Consider the following 21,956-nt stretch of genomic DNA (forward strand, 5'->3'; position numbering starts at 1 on the left):
AGATGAATTATAAGGTCTTTCCCAGCTCTGTTCTATGTCCTAATATTCATTTGAACTTTGTTGTTCTTTGCTCTAATACTCTACATTCTAAGATCCCTCCCAATACTAACATTCTGTTTTCTTTCTCTTCTGAGATTGGGTCTCTCCATCTTATCCAGGCTGAAAGTATGGCAGCCATTCTTGGGCCTGATCGCACCATTGGCTGGTACAGAAACTTTGATCCAGTCTATTTCTAATCTGGGCTAGTTTGTCTCTCCCTAGACATCACAGTGGCCCCTTGATCTTGGAGCTTAACCATACTGGTACAAAATAGTGTGGATATTTGATTGGCTATAGCCCCAGCCTCTCTAGGTGGATAGGACTGGACTCAGTAAGAATCATCTTGCTCAGTTTAAATCTGACCTTAGACTATCTATGTGACTCTGGTCAAATTATTTTAACCTATTTGCCTTAGTTTTTTCATAAGTAAAATGGGCTGGAGAAGAAAATGGCCAACCACTCTAGTATCTTTGCCAAGAAAACTCCAAATGGGGTCGTGAAGAGTAAAACAACCGAACGACAACTCTAGAAGCGGAAATTACAGCCGTTTTTTTTTTTTTTTTTTTTTTTAATTTTATATTTTAAGGTTCCTCCCAGAACTAATATTCATTTTTTTATTTAAATTTTTTAATTTTATAATTATAAAATTTTTTATGACAGTATATATGCATGAGTAATTTTTTTATAACATTATCACTTGTATTCATTTTTCCAAATTTTCCCCTCCATCCCTCTACTCCCTCCCCTAGATGACAGGCAATCCCATACATTTTACATGTGCAGAACTAACATTCTATATTCTAAAGTCCTTTCCAGTTCTTTCTATTTTCTAACATTCTATTATTCCTTCCAGATCTCCTTTTCTACAACTGATTTTTTTCCCCTCCATAACTAAAGGTTTAATTCTGTAAATATTTCTTGTTTTGGTTCATTGAAACACCTTCAAAAACTATAAGAGCCCACATTTGTGATTCAGTTAAAATAGCATGGTGAACACTACGGGATCTTTGCTGACTTGAGACTGTTCTGAGCCATCGCTTCATCCTCCTTGATAGAAATGGCAGGTACAGTCACGGGATGTGACAGGCTCTAGATCGGGCATCTGGAGGCGCTCATTGCTTTTCATCCGGCAACTGAAATCTCCTAATATACAGTAATGGCCCTTTCCGTTACGATGACCACCACCATTCTTTCCTTGCTCCAAATGCCAAATTGGTGGCTGGCTCTAAACCATGTTGTTCTCCCATTCAAAACTCAGAGGGACTCTACTACCTCTAGGTTAAAAGAATTTCTCAGCCTGGCCTTTAAAGTCACTGGTAGTCAAGTTCATCATGGGTTTTTTTTTGTTCTAACCATATGAAAAAGAGCTGGCCCACCCTCTAGCTCTAACTTGCCCAGCCAGGCTTTCTTCACAATGGGGGAAAGGAATAAAGGAATAAGTATTTATTATAAGCACCTACTGAGTGCCAGCCACTGTGTTAAGCGCTTTATAGATAGTAATTCCATTTGCATACTTTACATGCCAACTAGTCCCTGAATTCGACATTTCTCATCTCTCACCTCCAAGCATTTGCACGCTTGGAATAGTCTTCAAACTGCCCTCTCCACAGATCTTCCCTGATGCCCTCCAGCTCCAATATTCCCCTAGTATCCTGATGTCTTTGACCCCTGTCACAATCTATCACTTGCCTTGTTCACATTTGTGGATTTTTCTTAAAATGAGTAGGTAGACTCATAAATTATAACTTGTATGTTTCCTTATGAGGGAAATATAGAATGAAAACATTTCTACATAAATAACAGAAAGGGAAATATGAAATAAAAGTGCTTTCTTCCTATATGTGTTCATTTTTATAAGGCACAAAACATTTCACATGGATAATTTCATTTGATCCTTCAAACACTCTCTGATCATACTGATTCATTCCCAGAAATAAAAATTCTACTCATTTCATAGATGGGGGCTTGGAGAAGTAAACTGTCTTTCTTTTGCCTGAGGGTAGCGGGCTAGCAAGGACTTAAGCCCAAATCTCCTGACTTCAAATCAAGTTTCTATCATTTAAAATAGCTGCTCATTTTATAAATCAGGAAACAGGGATCCAGAGAAGGCACATTTCCTAAGGTCACACAGTAAGGAAATAGCAGAGTTGGCCCCAGGTGTCTTGGTTCTCAAGCTAGAGTTCTTTCTAAGGACACCGTCTTTAGTTAAGCTCTGGCTGCATGATATTTTTACCACAAATGGGCCAGTTCTATTTTTTCCATTTGTAAAAAGTTCTATTTTGTTCCAACAATCCAGCTTACATAAAAATGATTTATCAAATGTTCACATTTGTGGATTTTTCTTAAATTAGTAAGTAGGCAGACTTACAAACTATAACTTATATGTTCCCTTGTGAGGGAAATAGAATGAAAACATTTCTATATAAATAACACCTCTGAAAAGAAAGGGAAGGCTGAAATAAAAGTGCTTTCCCTTCCTATATGGAACAGGATAATGATTTCTTTATTAATTTACTTCATCAGTCATCCTTTATCTCTTATGAACTGTCATTCTTTCCTTCATCTATGTTTATAACCAGGCAGCTCCTAAATGTGTTTCTTGAAAGCAAGAACTGACCTGGTTTCTACTTCTATAAGCTACTACTACATTGTTGGTGAAGCTGACATACTCAGAAAAAGAATTAACAACTTAGAGTTGAAAATTTGAAGTTAAAAAAGTCACTAAACTCTTCACACTTGGTAGAAGCAGGAAAGCAGTTTCAGGGAGACACAGAAGGTGGTATGTAAGGTCTATACTAGGTGGTCAATCTATCATTGCTACTTGACCACTGCTGACAGTAGAGATGGCCTAGTTCACTGAATTTAGGGGTCCTTAGAATAACAAGGCCTTGGCAGACCATTCCCCCCTCATCCAATGAAACAACCCTTAAGGAGATGTAACCTCTATAAATTCTGTAGCCCCTTACCTCCTCAGCTACTGAACACCTAGAAAAGCAAGTTCTCAGTTCTAAGGTTCTTACAGGCAAGTTCTTTTTCATTGGGTCAGAATGAAAAAGTCCCATGTTTCTGAAATGGGGTTCACTGCCCTTGGGGGAAGGAGGGGATTTTAGACAGTGCCATTTTCTTTCATAGTCCAGGGAAAGACTGGAGTTGGAATTGGAAGGGACAGGGACAAAGAAGCAGCTCCCACTAGAGAGCCTGGGCTGCCTTTGGGTTCTAGGTAAGGAAAGAGAGATAGGGAGAATGGGAAAATGGAAAGCCTTCCTCTGCTCACTTCTCTGGGGCTGGCTCCATCCCCTTGGCTTCCTTTTCCTGCTCTCCCCTGATCTCAAGGGTGCCTCATCTTATCTCTACCCCCTCTTCTGGTCAATTCCTCTTCACTGCTTCCCTTCTAGTCCCCCCCCCCTTGGGATCACTCATCTTCCTATTTCTACACTCTGGGGGCTTCTCCACCCTTTCCCAAGCTCTTCCCCTATTTATTCCATGTACTTTGTCTTCCATCCCTTCCCTGCTCAGCTACTTGTCTCATCCCCTGCTTATACTTTCTCTCCATTCTTTTCCTCAATTTACCATCTGGCTACTTTCCTGTCTGATCTCCTAAGCCATGACCTCTCTGCCCTTCCCTTGTGCCACCAGTCCTTTCTGCTCACCTCTGCCTCCATCTACTCTGTAACCTTCACCTACTCCCCTTTTTGCCCCATCCCTAACCTCTAGTCCCTCCCTTTCCTCTCTATCACTTCTGTGATCCATGTTCTCAGCAGCTCTCAGTTCACTTGTGAACATCTGCTTACCTTATCCATTTCCTTGTTCTCTTGTTCTCTCTCTCTCTCTCTCTCTCTCTCTCTCTCTCTCTCTCTCTCTCTCTCTCTCTCTCTCTCTCTCTCTCTCTCTCTCTCTCTCTCTCTCTCTTGCTTCAGTGCTTCTCTATACAGTGACCACCTCCTCTCATCACTCCCCATACTCCTTTTCTAGCCAGTCAGCCCTTCCACCTTCTGGTCTCTCTCAAACTTCCAGCCTCCATCTCTGCTCACCATCCTGCTCTCCCCTCACCTCCCAGTCCTTCTCCATGCTACCCATCTCCATCTCCTTAAAGAAAGCCCAGAGATAGAGGGGACCCCACGTCCCCCCTGAAAGCCCGTGCTGGCGCTGGTGGATACATACTGTGGCCGCTGGTGTAATGCTGTAGTTTGTCGGTGTACTCGGAATCGGCACGCTCAAACCCCCGTCTTCTGGAACAAAAACCACCAGCTGAAGCAACCGGAACAAGCAGGGAAGTGGCTGAGGGCCTTAGTCTGGAGGGTGGGCTGGGCTGAGCTTCCCAGGCCCACTTCCTCAGGCTGCAGACCCCCTTTCCCACCACAACCATCTCTTCACCCAAGCCTTCCAACCCCAGTAATCCCTCCCTGCTCTTTCTGACTAACCCACCATCTTCCCTCCTAATCCCACGGAAATCACAGTCAAGGAGCGTGTCCTCCTTTATCACATCTTCCTGTCTGTCTGGTAAGCTTCTGGAGAACAGAGACTTATGCCAGATTTTTTGCACCCCCCAAGCCAAGCATGGGACTTGGAAGCATCCCAATACTTCAATTCAATGAGCATTTATTAAGTGTCTACTATGTACTTGGGGAAAAGCCATGAGAAAAAAAGAGAACAGGTTTCAAAGACATTAAGACCCTAGAGTCAATTTAAAATCTTACCTCTGATAAGATACTGGCACCTTGAAGAGAAGGTGCCATCCTACACTGGTCAGGGGAGCTCTCTAAACAAATGAAATCATAAATACATCCCTCTGCATGTCCTATAGTGTGCCAGACACTGTAATGGAAAAACTAAAACTAAAACACAATCCCTGGGCTTGCCCTCAAATAACTTACATCATGCTTAATAAATGAGGTGGATGGAATCATCTGTGACCAAGATGGTGTCTGACACACAGTAGGTGTTTAATAAATCTCTATTGGTTGATTGAGAGGGAGGGACTTTTATAAGCTAGAATGGACAACTTGGAAATTCTCTTATTTTAAAAATGAGGAAAATGAGACCCAGAGAGATCGGTAGAGTCACTTTCTCAGGGCCACAGGCTAGTAAGTGGCAGTCTGTGAGCAGCTTGGTCTTTTTGGACAGAAATCTGACCAGCTTCTTCCTACTATGATACAAGAATCTCAGAGCTAGAAGGGACTTAGAGGCCTCCTCCTCCAGTATCCCTGACAAAAGGCCTCTTACTTCATTCTCTCCTAAAGAGAGCACCCACTGCTAGGAAACAGCTCTGATTGTCAGATACTCTCCCTCCTGGTTTTCACCAATTGGTCCCCGGGACATATTTCCCTTCTCAGTGAAGACTTTACTTTTTTTTAAAAAGAAAAGTCCAAAGAAAGCAATCTTGAGTGGAAGAATTCTGGACATCAATAACGGGCCAGTTGGGGGAGGAGGGGATAATCAAGAGTCATCCATCATGGCCCTTAGATCCCCGGCCACCTGATGGATCATTTAGTCTAATCCCCTAGGAGGAAGCCGAAGCTGGGAAAGTGTTGGGCTAGCACTTAGATAAGATCGTGTAGACAAACACTTGCTCTGTTCTAAGGCTGGAGGTGGTACAAACACGGGGAGGAGGCGTACCTGTAGTGCCTGGACAGAGAGACAGAGCCCGGCACTCGGGTGGACAGACGGAAGGGGCCAGGGCGGGGGGAGGCGCACCTGTTACACACGATGGCAATGACAACCACGGCGATAAGGAAGACCAGCCCTGCCGCGGACGAGCCGATGATGAGAGGCAGCTTCTCCTGGATGCTCGTCTGGTACTCGGCTGCAGAAGATGGGAGACGCATCAGGAAGGGGGCGAGTGTGGGGGGCATTAACCCCTCTTCCCCAAAAGCTCCCCTCCTTCTTTCTTCCCACTCTTGCCCCCTATCCTCCAGCAGTACTGGGGGCTCTTCCAGAGAAATCAATCAGTCAATAGATCTTTGTCACCCCTTTTCTCTCCTGAACCCAGTGTTAGGTGAACTGTGCACCTTGGAAATGCCTTCTATGTCAACAGACCATGTAATCCCTTCCTCCTCTGAATTCTTAGAGTTTTAGGGAAAGCATTACATGCTCTATTATATATTAGACAACTTGTCTCTGCCATTAGACCATAAGCTCTTTGAAGCCAGGTCAGGCTACCTCCAATTTATCCTGTAAATGGCTTGTTTATACATAATCATTTATATGTTTCCCCACTAGATTGTGAGCTCCAGGACAGAAGGAATTGTCTTTTGCTTTTCTTTGCACAGAGCTTGGCACATAGTGCTGAGATTAATAAATGCCTGACTCTGTTTACCCACGCTAGGTACTTGGTAAAGTCACTGATAACTTATTCCATTATATGATTCTGGACTCAGATTCTAGAGCATAGAATGTCAGTTAGGAGGGTCTAGAACATAGAATATCAGAGCTAGAAGGGATGTTAGAACATAGGATATGAGATTTTGGAGGGGGTCTTAGAACAGAGAATTAGAAAATATGTCAGAGCTAAAAGAGAATGGAATGTCAGAGCTGAAAGGTTGTTGGAATATAAGATATCAGTGCCTTAGAACACAGAATGTTAAGATACAAAATATCAGTTGTTAGAACATAGGATCAGAACTTGGGGAGAGCTTTAGGACACAGTGTTGGAATATAAAGTCAGAATGGGAAGGGCTTTTAGAACATAGGATGCCGGAGCATGGGGAAGCCTTTAGAAGAAAAAAATGTTAGAATATAGAATGTCTGAGCTGGAAGGGATGTTAGAACATAGGATATCAGAGTGTGGGGAAGCCTTTATTTAGAATACAGAATGTTAGAGCACAATGTCAGAGCTTGGAAGGGTCCTTAGTATAACATTAAAGCTAGAAGCTCAATAGGATATAAAATATCAGAAGTGGAAGGGATATTAGAATGCAAGACATCTTAGCTGGGGGGAAAGGCCTTAGAATATGGACTGTTTGAATATAAAATGTCAGAGCAAGATAGGACCTTGGGGATCTTTTAGTCCAGCCTGCCCATTCTATAGATGTGGAAACTGTGGTTAAAAGGGTGCAGTATTTCCCAAGGTGATTAACAGCAGAACTAGGCAAGGAGCCGTGTCCTTTGCCTGGCATCTCTGAGGCTGAGGGATGGTGAGGGGTTTGGGTGAGGGAGTTTGGCACCCAGAGCCCAGGTGCCTCAAGTCTCCTGGCTCCTGCTGTGCCCCCTGCCCAGCTCGCCCGCCCTGCCCAAGGCTCCTGAGAAGGCCGCCGCCTGGCATGGGCACCTCTGCCAGTGTCTGCCTCACCTTCAGTCATCGTCTGGAAGTACATCTTGCCACTGTAGCGCCCGTAGCCCGCGACGGTGCGTGCCCGCACCTGGAAGACATAGATGGTGCCCGCTTTGAGGCTCTGCACGGTCACTGTGTTGGTGGGGCTTTTGACCGCAGTGGCGTTGTGCTCACTCAGGTCCTGCCAGGGAACAAAGAGAGGGCAGAGGTCAGCACAGAGGAGATAATCATCGCCAATGATGGGAACCAGTCCTGTCCAGTGAGCAGAGGGTCAGAGGCCGGCGGGGCCCAGGGAACGTCCCTGTGGTCAAGAGGAAATCGAGGCTCCTGATTCAGAGTCAGATGGTCTGGGCGGAAGCCAGCCCTGCCACTTATTAGCTGTGGGACCTTGGATGTCACTTTCTGGTCCTAATTTTCTGAACCTATAAAATAAGGGGCTGTGGAGGGAATGAGCTCTAAGGCCTCCTCTAGTCCAAAATGACTGATTCTGTAATCCTTTGACTTGCATGAGGTCACATGGCTAATATCCCCCTCCCTCATTCCAGCTCTGACATCCTGGGTTCTAAGGGCTTTTCCAGGTCAGGCATTTTGTTCTAAGACCCTTCAGTTCTGATATTCCATGTTCTAAGTTACAATGACCTAATTCATAAGGGGATCTCATAACCTAAGAGTTAAGAAACAGTTAAAAAAAAAAAAAGACCTGGGCAGCCAGGTGGCACAGTGGACAGAGCATCAGCCCTGAAGTCAGGAGTTCAAATCTGGCCTCAGACACTTAGCACTTCCTGGCTGTGTGACCCTGGGCAAGTCACCTAACCCCAGCCTCAGGGGGAAAAGACCTAAGAAATGGGTATAGATGGATGTGCTGTAAACTATAGAGGATGATATAGAATGATCTGGTTTCAGTGGAGGAAGGGCACTTTCAGAGCCAGAGAAATGGCATGGCTACTTGCTACAGCTGCAGTAGTTTCTCCATCACAGTCCTGTGAAGTAGATCATCCGGGTATGATACACCCATTTAATGATGAAGTGATTCCTGAGGTTCAAAGAATGTCTATAGTGACAACGAAAGCTAGAGCCTGAAGCTAGAGCTCTTGATTCTAGGCCCAGTAAGCTTTCGACTTTACCAGTCAAAGGCATTCACCAAGGATGGGTGGATTGAGTTCAATTATCACTTCCAGGCAGATGTCTCCTAATTCTCCAGCCCTCCGCTCTCCTGAGCCCCAGGAACTCCTCACCAGCTGCCCGCTGGAAATCATCTCTCAACCTGTCCAAAATGGAACTCATTATCTTTCCCCCTAAAGCTTCCCCTTCCTCCTCACCTCTCCATTCTGTAAAAGGACCTATCAAAAATCTTTTCAGATTCCTCCTTAGCTCTGAATCTCTAAGCCTGTTTGTCTCTTTTAGCCACCCTAGCTTAAAGCCTCACGGTCACTATGGATTCTTCATTGACCCTCCCCATGATCCTCTCTATTCAGTCACTTGCTTAGTCTTATTAATTCTACCTCTCTCCACAATATTTGCTCCTTCCTCTTTACACTCTGACACTTCCCCAATTCAGTCCCCAACACCTCTCACCCGGACACTGAAAAACTTCCTGATTGGTTTCTTGGATTCCCATCTCTCTCCTCTCCAATCTATCCTTCATGTGGTTAGTAAATTAATATTTTAAATATAAGATCTGATCCAAACAAATTAAAGCCATTTCTAGTCATATGAAAAAATGCTCTAAATCATTATTGATCAGAGAAATGCAAATTAAGACAACTCTCAGGTACCAATATACGACTCTCAGATTGGCTAAGATGACAGGAAAAGATAATGATGAATGTTGGAGGGGCTGTGGGAAAACTGGGACACTGATGCATTGTTGGTAGAGTTGTGAACTGACCCAACTGTTTTGGAGAGCAATTTGGAACTATGCCCAAAGGGCTATCAAAGTGTGCACACCTTTTGATCTCTACTGGATCTGTATCCCAAAGAGATCATAAAAAAGGGAAAAGGATCCACACGTGTAAAATGTTTGTAACAGCAAGGAACTGGAAACTGAGTGGATGCTCATCCGTTGGAGAATGGCTGAGTAAGTTATGGTATACGAATATTATGGAATATTATTGTTCTGTAAGAAATGACCAGCAGGATGATTTCAGAGATGTCTGTAGAAACTTAAATGAACTGATGCTAAGTGAAGCGAACAGAACCAAGAGAACACTGCATTCGGAAACAGCAGTATTATGTGATGACCAACTGTCATGGACTTGGCTGTTTTCTACAGTAAGGTAATTCAGGCTACTTCCAATAGCCTTATGATGACGAGAGCCATCTGCACCTAGAATGATGGTCTGAGTGTAGATCACAACATAGTATTTCTATCTTTTTTTGTTGTTGTTTGCTTGCTTTTATTTCTTTCTCATTTTTGTCCTTTTTAGTCTGATTTTTCTCATGCAGCAGGATAAATGTGGAAATATGCACAGAAGAATTGCACATATTTAACATATACTGGATTTTTTGCTGTCTAGGGGAGGGGAGTTAAGGGAAGAGAGGGAAGAAAATTCAGAACACAAGGTTTTGCAAGGGTGATGATTGAAAACTATCTTTGAATGTATTTTAAAAAGGAAAAGCTATTGTTCAACAATTAAGATCTGTTCTTGCCCTTTGCCAAAAACCTTTGGTGACTCTACTATATTTAGAAGGGCCTTGAAATCCCTTCACATCTACTTTCTAACTTTTTAGGATTTATTTCATATTACTTTCTCTCTAGGGATGTGCCAGAGCCAGAATGTACTAGTTGGTTAAATTTTCTTGAAAATTGGTAAACATTGTAACTCAGGGCTTGATTTATCATTTTACTGATTTTTTTTAGAATTAAGAAAGTGATAGAGAAAATCCTAATAATGCTTATCAAACTTTTAAAAGTGTGCCAATATTCACTTTTTTCTCCAGAGACAAAGTTTGTTAAACATTAATCCGCACACCCCCCATTCCCTTCACACATTTTCTGTTCCACTCAAATTGTCTTAACTTGACATTCACCCTCCTACTCCTGCAAGTTTGCTCTGGCTCATGTATTCCATCTCCAAAGCTTCATTCAAAATTCAGCTCTCATCCCTGGGAAGGAAGATGGTACGGTGGCCACAGCACCAGCCCCACAGTCAGGAAAATTTGAGTTCAAATCCAACCTCAGATACTTACTAGCTATGGGCCTCTGAGCAAGTCACTTTATCCTATTTTCCTCAATTACCTCATCTGTAAAATGAGCTGGAAAAGGAAATGGCGAACCATTCTAGCATCTGCCAAGAAAACCCCAAACAGAGTTGGATAAGACTAAAAAACAACAACAAATCTCCTTGCCGGAGCCTTTTCTGATCCTCAGTTAAATGTTTTCTCTTTCCTGAAATTTATATTTATATCTTTACATATTACATATTTACATATTATTTTACATATTTTCTTGCATATTATCTTTACCTATTTTACATATTATCTTAATTCAACCAATAAGCATTTATTAAACCCCTCCTGTGTGTTAGGCAGAGTACTAAGCACCAATTTTATAAGAAGTCTAATGGGGCAGACAACTAAGTATAAACACACCATGTACATAGAATGAGTTAAATATAATCTCACTGAGGAAAGGCATTGGGATGAAAGGAGGCTGAGAAAGGCTTCTTTTTCTTCTTTTTTTTTCCCCCCGAGGCAATTGGAGTTAAGTGACTTGCCCAGGGTCACACAGCCAGGAAGTGTTAAGTGTCTGAGACCAGATTTGAACTCGGTCCTCCTGACCTCAGGGCTGGGGCTCCATCCACTGCCCCACCTAGCTGCTCCCTGGGAAAGCCTTCTTGCAGAAAGCTGGACTTTAGCTGAGAGGAGAGAGAGCCAGGAGATCCCATAGGGGCAGCCAGTGATACGGTCTATTCTCTCAGCAGAACACAAAGTCCTTGAGGGAAGGGGCTATTTCACACTGGCTCCCCAGGGCCTAGTACAATGCCTTGCACATTACAGAAACTTAATAATGATTGAATTGAATTCAATCAATAATAGTCTCTTATTTGAAAAGACCTGGGCTGTAATGCTGAACATCAGCAATAGGTGTCGCTGTCTAACACATGATGTAGTCAATCCCTTTTAGTAGAAGCTGATATTCTATCAGGATAATTGAGACCCGGCTTGACCAGCTTTTTAAGGTCCAGCATCCCAGGGTTATAGACACAGATCTGTCGGGGTCCTCAGAGACCACCTGCCCAACCCCCATGTTTTACAGAGTAGGAAACTCAGACCCAGATCCCTACGGAATTTCCTCAAGTCACACAATATTAAATGTTGGGTAGGATTTGAATTCAGGACATTAGATTTTATTACTAGCACTCCCTTACTTCTAGAGCACGGGCTCAACCTTCTGAGTGTCCTAGGCTCCTTTGGCAGTCTGACAAAGTCTAAGGGCCCCCTTTCGGAATAATGTTTGCTGTACATTCGTATTTGAAGGAAATGCCAGATGGTAAAATTAAAGATGTCCTTTTTTCTTATCCAAGCTCATGGAATCTCTGAAATCTTTCCCTATGGATCTCTTCCATGTATTCCGGGTTAAGAACTCCAACATTGGTGTTTGTTTATAATTAGGTACCACAAATATTTTCCCCAAGTCTTTTGGTGAGAAGTACAAGATGATTCAGGAAAGTGACCCTCCCACCTTCCCCTCTCCATGACTCCCTCTGCTTAAAACTGCTCTCAGATGCACCAGTTCTACCACAAATCCTTTCTAGATAAGGGTAGGATCTACGCCATGGGATGACTGATCGTTACTCAATTCAAACTGAGGGTGTTGAGATTAGAAAATTCAGAAAAATACACCAGCTGTCTTAATCTACAGCCTAAATTCTGCCATGGGGTAGAGACATTAGCCTTGCTCTCTCAGGTCACACAGGGCAGAACTAAGGGCGATGAACGAAGGAACGAGTGGAAATGATGGGAAGGCTAATTTTGCTTCTAGGTAAATGAATGGCTGAAAAATTAGTAAGTAAATGCCCTGTGCTGAACACTGCATTGGGAAAAGAAGTGTCAAAGTGAGACAGTCCCTATCCTCAAGGCTCTTACATTCTAATTGGGAAAGACAACTGCAGAGAACAAGGTTATTGTCATTTAGGAAGGGTAAATGGAGGCCTTTCCAGAAGTGACAGGAATGGTGACCCCAGAGCAAGGAGAGGAAGGGGATGTCGCTATGATCTGCAGCCTCAGGAAATAGTGGCTCTCCTCAGCAGTTTTCAAAGAGAGTCCTCATGATTAGTTAGGGACTTTGTAGAAGGAACTAGGGGACGGACTAGAGGGTCTCTGAAGTCCCTTCATCTTTTAGATTGGGAAATTTTGAAGAAAAAACCAGGCATAGAACCATTCAAACTGGAAGAATGGCATAGGACTGCAGCTACTTTATAGGGCTGCAGTCATTCATGGAAGCCGCCCTATTCTCATTTTTACAATTTTTCCTGGGGGAATGTTTCTGGGGATTAGCTTGGAGAAGAGAAAACAAAGACTGAGCCCCAGCTGAAAAGAATTTAAGTAAAATTTCACTGGTACTGGAGACTATACACAAGACTGAAAATCACAGGTTGTAGACTCATCTGTATTCTATGAACAGATCACCTCATCTTTCTGGACTTTTACTTCTTTCCTCTCCTGTAAAATGGTGATATGGAACTTTAGTTTATATAGAAGTATCCCCCAGCATTAACCTTTTATATTTTATCATATATTAAATATATACTAAGGCTTTTTTCAGGCCTTCGGGACATTCCAGGTTCTAAGGGTCCTCCCAGATCTGACCTCCTGGGTTCTAAGGGCCCTTCTGGCCCTGATATTCTGTTTTAGGACCCTCCCATCTCTGACCTTTTGTGTCCAAAGAGCACCTCCCCCTTCCAGTTCTGCCATTCCATGTTTTAGGATCTTTCTAATTCTAACAGTCCATTTCCAAGGTTCCTCAAGGCTTTGACACTGCACTTCCTAAAGTCCCTTTCAGATCTGACATCCTGTATTCTAAGGTCTTCTGGGCTCTGACATCTTATGTTCTAAGGGTTCTCATACTTCAGGCATTCTGTGTTCTAAGTCCTTTCCCAGCTCTGACATCTTGTGTTCTAAGGGTCCTCACAGTCCAGACATTCTGTGTTCTAAATCCTTTCCCAGCTCTGACATCTTGTGTTCTAAAGGTCCTCACAGTCTGGACGTTCTATGTTCTAAGTCCTTTCCCAGCTCTGACATCTTGTGTTCTAAGGGTCCTCACAGTCCGGACATTCTGTGTTCTAAGTCCTTTCCCAGCTCTGACATTTTGTGTTCTAAGGGTCCTCACAGTCCGGACATTCTGTGTTCTAAATCCTTTCCCAGCTCTGACATTTTGTGTTCTAAGGGTCCTCACAGTCCGGACATTCTGTGTACTAAGTCCTTTCCCAGCTCTGACATCTTATGTTCTAAGGGTCCTCACAGTCTAGACGTTCTATGTTCTAAGTCCTTCCCAGCTCTGACATCTTGTGTTCTAAGGGTCCTCACAGTCCGGACATTCTGTGTTCTAAGTCCTTTCCCAGCTCTGACATCTTGTGTTCTAAGGGTCCTCACAGTCCGGACATTCTGTGTTCTAAATCCTTTCCCAGCTCTGACATTTTGTGTTCTAAGGGTCCTCACAGTCCGGACATTCTGTGTTCTAAGTCCTTTCCCAGCTCTGACATCTTGTGTTCTAAGGGTCCTCACAGTCCGGACATTCTGTGTTCTAAATCCTTTCCCAGCTCTGACATTTTGTGTTCTAAGGGTCCTCACAGTCCGGACATTCTGTGTTCTAAGTCCCTTCCCAGCTCTGACATCTTATGTTCTAAGGGTCCTCACAGTCTAGACGTTCTATGTTCTAAGTCCTTCCCAGCTCTGACATCTTGTGTTCTAAGGGTCCTCACAGTCCGGACATTCTGTGTTCTAAGTCCCTTCCCAGCTCTGACATCTTATGTTCTAAGGGTCCTCACAGTCTGGACAGTCTATGTTCTAAGTCCTTTCCCAGCTCTGAACTCCTGTGTTCTAAGGGTCCTCACAGTCTGGACAGTCTGTGTTCTAAGTCCTTTCCCAGCTCTGACCTCCTGTGTTCTAAGGGTCCTCACAGTCTGGACGTTCTATGTTCTAAGTCCTTCCCAGCTCTGACATCTTGTGTTCTAAGGGTCCTCACAGTCCGGACATTCTGTGTTCTAAGTCCTTTCCCAGCTCTGACATCTTATGTTCTAAGGGTCCTCACAGTCTGGACGTTCTATGTTCTAAGTCCTTCCCAGCTCTGACAGTCTGTGTTTTCAGCCCCATCTAGTTCTAACAGTCCCTATTCCAAGGTCTCTCCAAACTTTGACACTGCACGTCCTAAGATCCCTCCCAGTTTTAACATTCAGTGTTCTAAGGTCCTTTGTGTTCTAACATCCTATGTTTTAAAGTCACTGTCAGGTTGCTAGCCTCTATCCTAAGGGCCTTTTTTAGCTCAGAAGCTCCCCCATTGCACAAATTGCTGGAAGATCAAATGAGAGGCTAGTCCATTTGCCTTTCTGATGACGATCTTTCAAGCTCTGCCTTGGAATCCCTCACCTATGTTTTTCTCCCCCATAGGAGTGAGCATTCAATATTTCCCCGTTTTTGTCTTGTTCCCCTAACCAAACTGCAACCATTTTTTAGTGCAATAGGAACCTTAAACTAAAGCTTTTGGTAGCCCCTTCCATACTTATCAGGCTATTCTGCATGGAGCATGATGTTGACATGTGTTGAAAGAATAGGATGAATGGGAGAGAGGTTATTTTCAGAACAAACTGAGCTGTTGAGATGTTGAGAGGAGACTCTGAGCTGCATCCACCATACCATAAGGGAGGTCCCGTTCATGTGGTCCTAGGAGGTAGGTTAGACAATACAGGTAATAAGAGTGTCTTGATTTTATAAGAAAGGAAAGAAAAGGAAGATCAGAGGGAGAAGGCAATTGTCCAAGGTCACACAACCAAATGAAGTCCAGTGTTCTTTCCATAATTCCAGACTCTCTTTTAAACCCAGATTCACATCAGGTTATGGAAGTATAACCAGAATGGAAGCTGCCCCTATCTAGCACTGACTTAAGACAGCTGGATTGGCCCCCTGAGAGAACTCTGGGACATCCAGCAGGCTCTGGGCTGAAGCCAGCTATTGTCAGGTGAGCCTGTAGTTCAGATAAGAGGCAATCTGGCTTAGTAGAAAGAAAGAGAACGGAATCTGTGGACTGCAATACCTGGGCTTGCATCCCAATTTTCCCATTCTATGATCCTGACCCAGGGGCTTTTTACCTCCACTGATCTCTTTCTTAATTTGTAAAATGGAGACAATACTCTTTGTACTGTGTGCTAATGCTTTCCCAGGGATGCTATGTTAGTGACCACAGATCATGGAATTCTATGACCTTTAATTCAATGAGATTGAATTCAATTTAATTAAACATGCATTTACTTTGTTAGACATTATGCCATGCATTGGTGGACAGAAAAACAAAGAGCAAGAAAGTCTGTCCTTGATCTTGAAAAACTTGGGATTGAAAGCTTCCTGGGAGATAAACACTTAATTAAGCAAATACCAAATATTTGCAAAGGAAATAGAAGTTATTTTTAAGAAAGTACAAGAGGGCATAATTCAGGGAGCTAGGAAGAGATTGGATAAAAGGCATCTGAGTTCTGCTTTCAGTCAGTCATCTAATAACATTTAGTTAGTGCCTACTGAGTACTAGGCAGTGTGCCAAACACTGATGATGACAAAGAGAGGACTTACAGTCTAATGAGGACGACAACATGAAAATAGCTATGTACAAACAAGATACAGGCAAGACAAACTGGAAAAAAATCAACAGAGAAAAGGCCCTAGAATTCAGGAACTTAAAGGATTTTTATCAATACTGAAGAGAGCCCAAAAGAGAAATGAGAAGGAAGAAGTGAATTTATTGAAAAGCATTTATTTAGCACTTACTGTCTTACATGCTAGGTATGCAAATAGAAAAAGATGCTTCTAATAGAGGGAGACACCACAGATCACAAGGTGGCAGCCAAGGAAGGGTGTGGTGACTGGAGCCGAGGGGCACTCGATGGGCAGGGCCTTTCCTAAAGCAACGGCAGTTCAGATGTGAGAAGAAGCAGCATGATGGGTGAAGAAAGGCTATAGGGTATGACTAGCAATGGCTGGTATGGGTGAAAAAGGGTGAAAGACATCCCTAAAAACATGTATGAGCAGGGGAGGAGGTATGTGCAGCTGTGAACAATGGAAAACCCAAGTGGTGAACTGGTATCCTTGAGGTTTTTTTTTTTAATTTAAGGATGGCTTCCATATATCAGGTAGATCCCTCTATGGGGAATAGATGGGGGACAGAGAGAAGAATGGCAAGGGACGGGGGCATGGGGCTGCTGCCATCTCTGCTAGAAGAGGAGAGACTCATTTTGATGGGATGAGTGGCAGGGCTAGAAATTAGGCTCTGGTTGGACTAGATAACCATAAAAGTCTTTTGCAGCTCTAAATCTACAATCCTAAATCACCTAAGAAAATATACCACTGACCCAGTTTCTTCGATTCCTCAGAACTACAAGTGAGGAAGAATTGGTTTGTGACTGTGGCCTTTGAACCCTGAGCTAATAGCAGTGGACTGGCCTTTGGAATGCAGCAGCAGGACCTGGGCCATGAGGGCCTCCTGGAAATGGCACCAGGGGGAGCGTTTCTGTCTGAGGGCACTCAGAGGCTGCTGGAATCCCAGCAAGAAATGAGACCATTTTTTTCATGAAAACCCTTTTTAAAAAGAGGAAATAAGGAACTGCCTAGGGATTACAGGCCAGTTAATCTAACTTCTCTATCTGGAAGGGGCTGGAGCAATTCATTAAAAGAAAAAAAAAATCAATTGGTAAAAGCACCAGGAGGATACAAGTAGGTGTTAAGTAACAGCCAGCAAGAGTTTGTCAAAAAATAAATCACCTTGGAGCAGCCCCAACTCCTTTGACAACGTCGAGAACCCTTGGGGGGCTTGGGTGAGGGGAGGGGGCCGAGATCACGGAGGCAGCAGACAGCCTTGAGGGAGGTTCTCACCATGATTTGATGTGACTTGTTGAATGACCAATGGGAAAATAGTCTTGACTGATGCCGCGTCCTTCCCTCTGCATGCCATGACCCAGACAAATCCAGGAAGATAGGGCAGGACTCAGAATGTGCAGTCACAGGTGCTCACCACTTATTTCGTATTATCATCTTCTGCTCACACATTCTCCCCTTCCATCTCCATGAAGGCAGGGATTGTGCCTTATCCAAGCTTTGTATCTCTTTCAGTATCCAGCAAGGCATTCTGTATACAGCAGCTCTCTCTCTCCCCCATCTCTCTCTTTCTTTGTCTCTATCTCTGTCTCTCTCTGCCTCTCCATATATATCGAAATAAATATAGATAAATGTGTGTGTCTAACTGAATAATAGGCTCATGAAGAGTCAGTCACGACTGAACAGCAAAAGCTGTTTCTGGTTACTTCAGGTCATTATCACCTCTTACTTGGAGTATTGGGAAAAGCTCTTCACTGATCCTCCTCCCTCCAGCATTTCCCCGTCTCCAATCCATCCTCCACATAGCTGTCAATGTGCGGCTGGGTCACTCTCTTCCTCAATGAACTTCAGCGCCTCCCTATTACTCTAGCATCAGCTATGGCAAATAAAGCTCTATGCCACCTGGCCCTTCCCACTTTTCCAGCCTTCTCATACATCACTCCTCTCTACCCACTAGAACATCCAGGTGTACTGATCTTGTAGTTCCTGAACATAATGAACTGGCAATTCTTCAATGTTCTCCTTCCTCACCTCCACTTCTAAATATCTCTGGCTTCTTGCAAGATCCTGCTCATATATGACCTTCTTCCTCTAAGTGACTGTTCATTAACTCTATATGTTGTGTTGTATGCATAAGTGTATAGACAATTTAAATTTTATTTATTATTTACTTGCATATATTTATGCATTATTCTCTCTTCCATTAGACTTGAATGAAGACTTGTGGCAGGATCAAGCCCAAGCTCACCAGCCTATAATAGTCTGCAGACCATTCTCTTCCCTTTTGTGAAAATTGGGACACAACTGCCCCGTCCCTAGGCCTCTGCTGGTGCTCCCATTCTCCCTGATCTTTCAAGCATCCCTGACTGATACTATCATTATTTACTGATCTTTCCATTGCCAATCTGAGCCTGGTGATTCTGACTCACCAAGGGCAGCTGGTTCTCACTTCCTATTTCCCTATTTCTCTTCGGGCTCAACTTCCCGTTAGCCATTTTGGTTTTGTCCTTTCCAGTCCAAAGATCCCTTTCCTTGGTAGTAAAGAGAAGCAAAATACAAGTTGAGCAGTCAGTTTTTACTGCTCCATCCACCTACATCAGCAATCCCCTTCCCTTTTGTGTTTTTTTTTTTTTTTTTTTTTTGATATTGTTTTCTTCCATCTAGTTAAAAAAAAATCCCTTTTTCTTGTGGCTCCCTTGCCCAGTCTAAACTCATTCTGAGCATAAGCACTCCTGACACCCTCCTTAGAGAACCCTGCCAGGTTCTTGTGTTCATCTTGCCTTAGCTGCTCTTGCTTCCAGTTTCTCTACATGCCTTTTCAAAAGCGAAGTTGGCTGGTGAGTTCCCTGAGTACACACATTGATCGTTTTAGACAACTACCTTTTTTCTTCCCCATCAGAAATGTGTCTCTTTACGTTTTCAGAATTTCTTGAATTGATGAATTCCTCTCCCTTCCAGGCTGTGCCTTTCCTTGTCTCACCGGTTTGTAGGTCCTCGTGTAGCCTTTCCAAAAATTCTTTGAAGTCCCTTCCCAAATCTAGGGACCCTGTCATACCAGATTCTTCTTTCTGTTCCTTCTGTCAGTTCACGTGCTCAAAGGAGTAGAATCGGAGGGAGATTAGAATGATAATAGAATGAGAATCATAACAGTCCAACTCCTGCGTTTAAAGTCACACAGGGATGACATGTTCGAGGTGGGATTTGAACTCAGGGCCTCTGCTCCACTGCCCAAGCTGTCATTATCACCAGTTCTAGGAGGGACTGGTCACTTTCCTTTAAGGATCCCATCATTTCCATCCTTTGTAAGGATTTGTAAATGCTCCTTATTTGTGAGAGTCAGATGCAGCCCAAAATCCCACCTTGTCAGTTCTTATACTTTTTTGAAGGAAAAAATTGTCATTAAGGCAAGTCATGAAGTATTAGCTGTTCTGCTTTGGACAGAGTGAACTTTAACAGATGTCTGGATAATTGGACTTCCCCATAACACTTGAAGGCCTGGTGAAAGATTGAACGGCTCTAGCTCCATTTGGAGAGGTTTGTCACCGTATTAGTTTCAGGGTGAAGAATTTTTTGGCCACAGCTACTCCGGAAGGCTGTCTGCTAAGTTGTGGAGAAGTGAGGAGTTGTATCAGGGATGGGAGTACCCGCTCTGACAAAATCAAAGGCAACTGGAGCGAGAGAGGAAATGGGTGCTCTCCTTGGGCTTTCTGGCAGCTGCTGCTACCTTTCTGTTCCCACAGATGATCAGCTGCCTCTCTGATTGATATAACAACATTCTACAGTATGCAGCCCCCTCCCACCAGGGCTGAGCCGGGCGTAGGACAGAACACAGGCTTGTCCATTTAGATCCGGAAGGGACCTTACTCCAACTCATCACTTTGTCCATTGAGTCCAACTCCTTTACATTAAGAACTATGACCTGGGGGGCCTTAAATGATTTGTCCAGGGTCACACCAGTCACGCATAGCAGGAATGAAACAGAAAATGGGAGAGGAAGCAAGGAAGAGGAAAGCAGGAGGGGAAAGGGGACCATGGTGCAACTCTCCTGCACCTGGCACATAGTAAGTGTTTAATTAATGCTTGTTGATTGATCGACCATGCCTTAGACCTCAGCTTTCGCACCACTCATATGTACTACAGATTCGATTCCATAGTATTCAATATCTCTATGTTTTAGGAATGACGGTTTGGCGGTTGGATGAGGATGGATTGGAACGGGGCAGGTGGAAGACCAATTAGCAGGAATTAGTAACAGTTCAGATGAAAGGCGATCAATCCATAAACATTTATTAAGCATCTCTTTTCACTGGGAATACAAAGCCAAACAGTAAGACTTTCTGCGACCAAGAAATTTATTTTACATTGGGGACCATACAAAAATATACAAGGCAGTTTTTTGGGGTTACCCAAAGCTGGGGGTTCAGCAAGGAACTCATACAGAACACGGTACCTGAGTTTGCCCTTTTGGAAGACACTGTGATGTGTAAGAGTCCGAGGGAAAGGGAGAGGTCACTCTAGGTATGGGGGATAGCCAGTGGGATGCTGGGCCATGAAAGAAGATTCACAAAGGACCAGTGTGATGGGTCTGGGGGTGCACAAGGGGGAAGAAGTTGGAAAGATAGGTTAGAACCAAGCAACGAAATTCTGAAGTTCTGTCTTTAGACGCCAAACGGAGATGATTACATTCATCCTAGAGGTGCTAGGGAGCCACCCCTGGAATTTATTCAGTAGGAGAGTGACATCATCAGATCTTTGTGTTAGGAAAATTGTACAGCTAGGTAGAAGACAGACTAGACTGGGGAGAGGCTGGAGGTATGCAGCTCAATTAGGAGGTTATTGCAATAATTGAGGTGAGAGATGATGAAGACTCATATTAAAGTTGTGACTGCATAAATGGAGCAAGATGGAGAGATGCAAGAGAAATTGTGTGTATGGGAAATATCAAAGGCATGCAACTGCTAGGAATGTGGGGGAGAGGGGAGTGGAGCACTGAGGATGGCACAGAGGTTGTGAACTTTGGTAATTGGTGGACAATAATAGGGAAATAATGACAGCCTGGCTAGGGTGGTGGCTGTCTGAGTGGCTAGAAGGGGATTATTGTCCCCTTTTTCTAATTGGATGAGCACAATCAGCAACTGCTAGGCTTTGGAGGTTGAGTGAAAGGGAAAACCAAGAGTGATTCCAAGGTCATGAACTTGGGCAGACACAGAGAAATTTGGAGGAAGGATGAGTTTTGGTGGAAACAAGCACGAGTCCCATTTGAGATGGCTAAGAGCCGTTGGGTTGGAAGTGTTTAACAGACAGTTGTTATGTGAGCCTGGGGGATGGGAGAAAAGCTGGAGTTGGATTTAGAAATCTGGGAGTCACAATGCTTTGAAGACTATAAAGCCCACAAAGATGGAGTTATAATGATACTACCTCCTGTCGCCTCTGTGACCCGCATCCTTCTTTCCCTATATCCCTCTGATAAAAAAGACAAAATACAAAAGACCAGATGAACACAGAGAGGATCTTACAAGGGAATCTCTTTTCCATTCAGGACTGAGCTGATTTATGGATCGGCATGGCCAACTCAGCCTGTCTGTCTCAATCAGAGGGCATCTTCTGGAGGGTCAAGGAAATAGCTCAGATGCCTGCTGAATGTAGGGCAAGGCCCACTTCGCACTTCACACCTCCGTCAGCCTCGTCAGCCTAGCCCTGAGTGCTGGAAAAAATAGGTCACAGGCAGGGATGGGAAGGATTCATCATTTCCTCTCCCATCTTTGGGGACAAACACTCTCCATTCATTTAATCATAAAGCTTTTTAATTAGTTTTTTTTTTTAATTTATAGTTGCTAAGCTATAGCAA

At 43.6% G+C, this 21,956-nt stretch overlaps 1 protein-coding gene across 4 annotated transcripts in view; it reads right to left on the reverse strand.

The window, feature by feature from the left end:
- Positions 1 to 21,956, reverse strand: part of EPHB2 (EPH receptor B2) — a 267,166-nt gene that overhangs the window by 19,843 nt on the left and 225,367 nt on the right. The window contains exons 7-9 of one of the 4 annotated variants that reach the window (XM_074305917.1): positions 7,328 to 7,490; positions 5,656 to 5,842; positions 4,201 to 4,268 (exon numbers count right to left, since the gene is read on the reverse strand). In XM_074305917.1, the coding sequence (XP_074162018.1) occupies positions 4,201 to 4,268; positions 5,656 to 5,842; positions 7,328 to 7,490 (418 nt within the window). The remainder of the gene's footprint in view (positions 1 to 4,200; positions 4,269 to 5,655; positions 5,843 to 7,327; positions 7,491 to 21,956) is intronic. The other 3 variants (XM_074305913.1, XM_074305915.1, XM_074305914.1) reach the window with 3 other exon arrangements.

Source organism: Sminthopsis crassicaudata, chromosome 3 (genome assembly GCF_048593235.1).
Source record: "Sminthopsis crassicaudata isolate SCR6 chromosome 3, ASM4859323v1, whole genome shotgun sequence".
NCBI classification, from domain to species: Eukaryota; Metazoa; Chordata; class Mammalia; order Dasyuromorphia; family Dasyuridae; genus Sminthopsis; species Sminthopsis crassicaudata.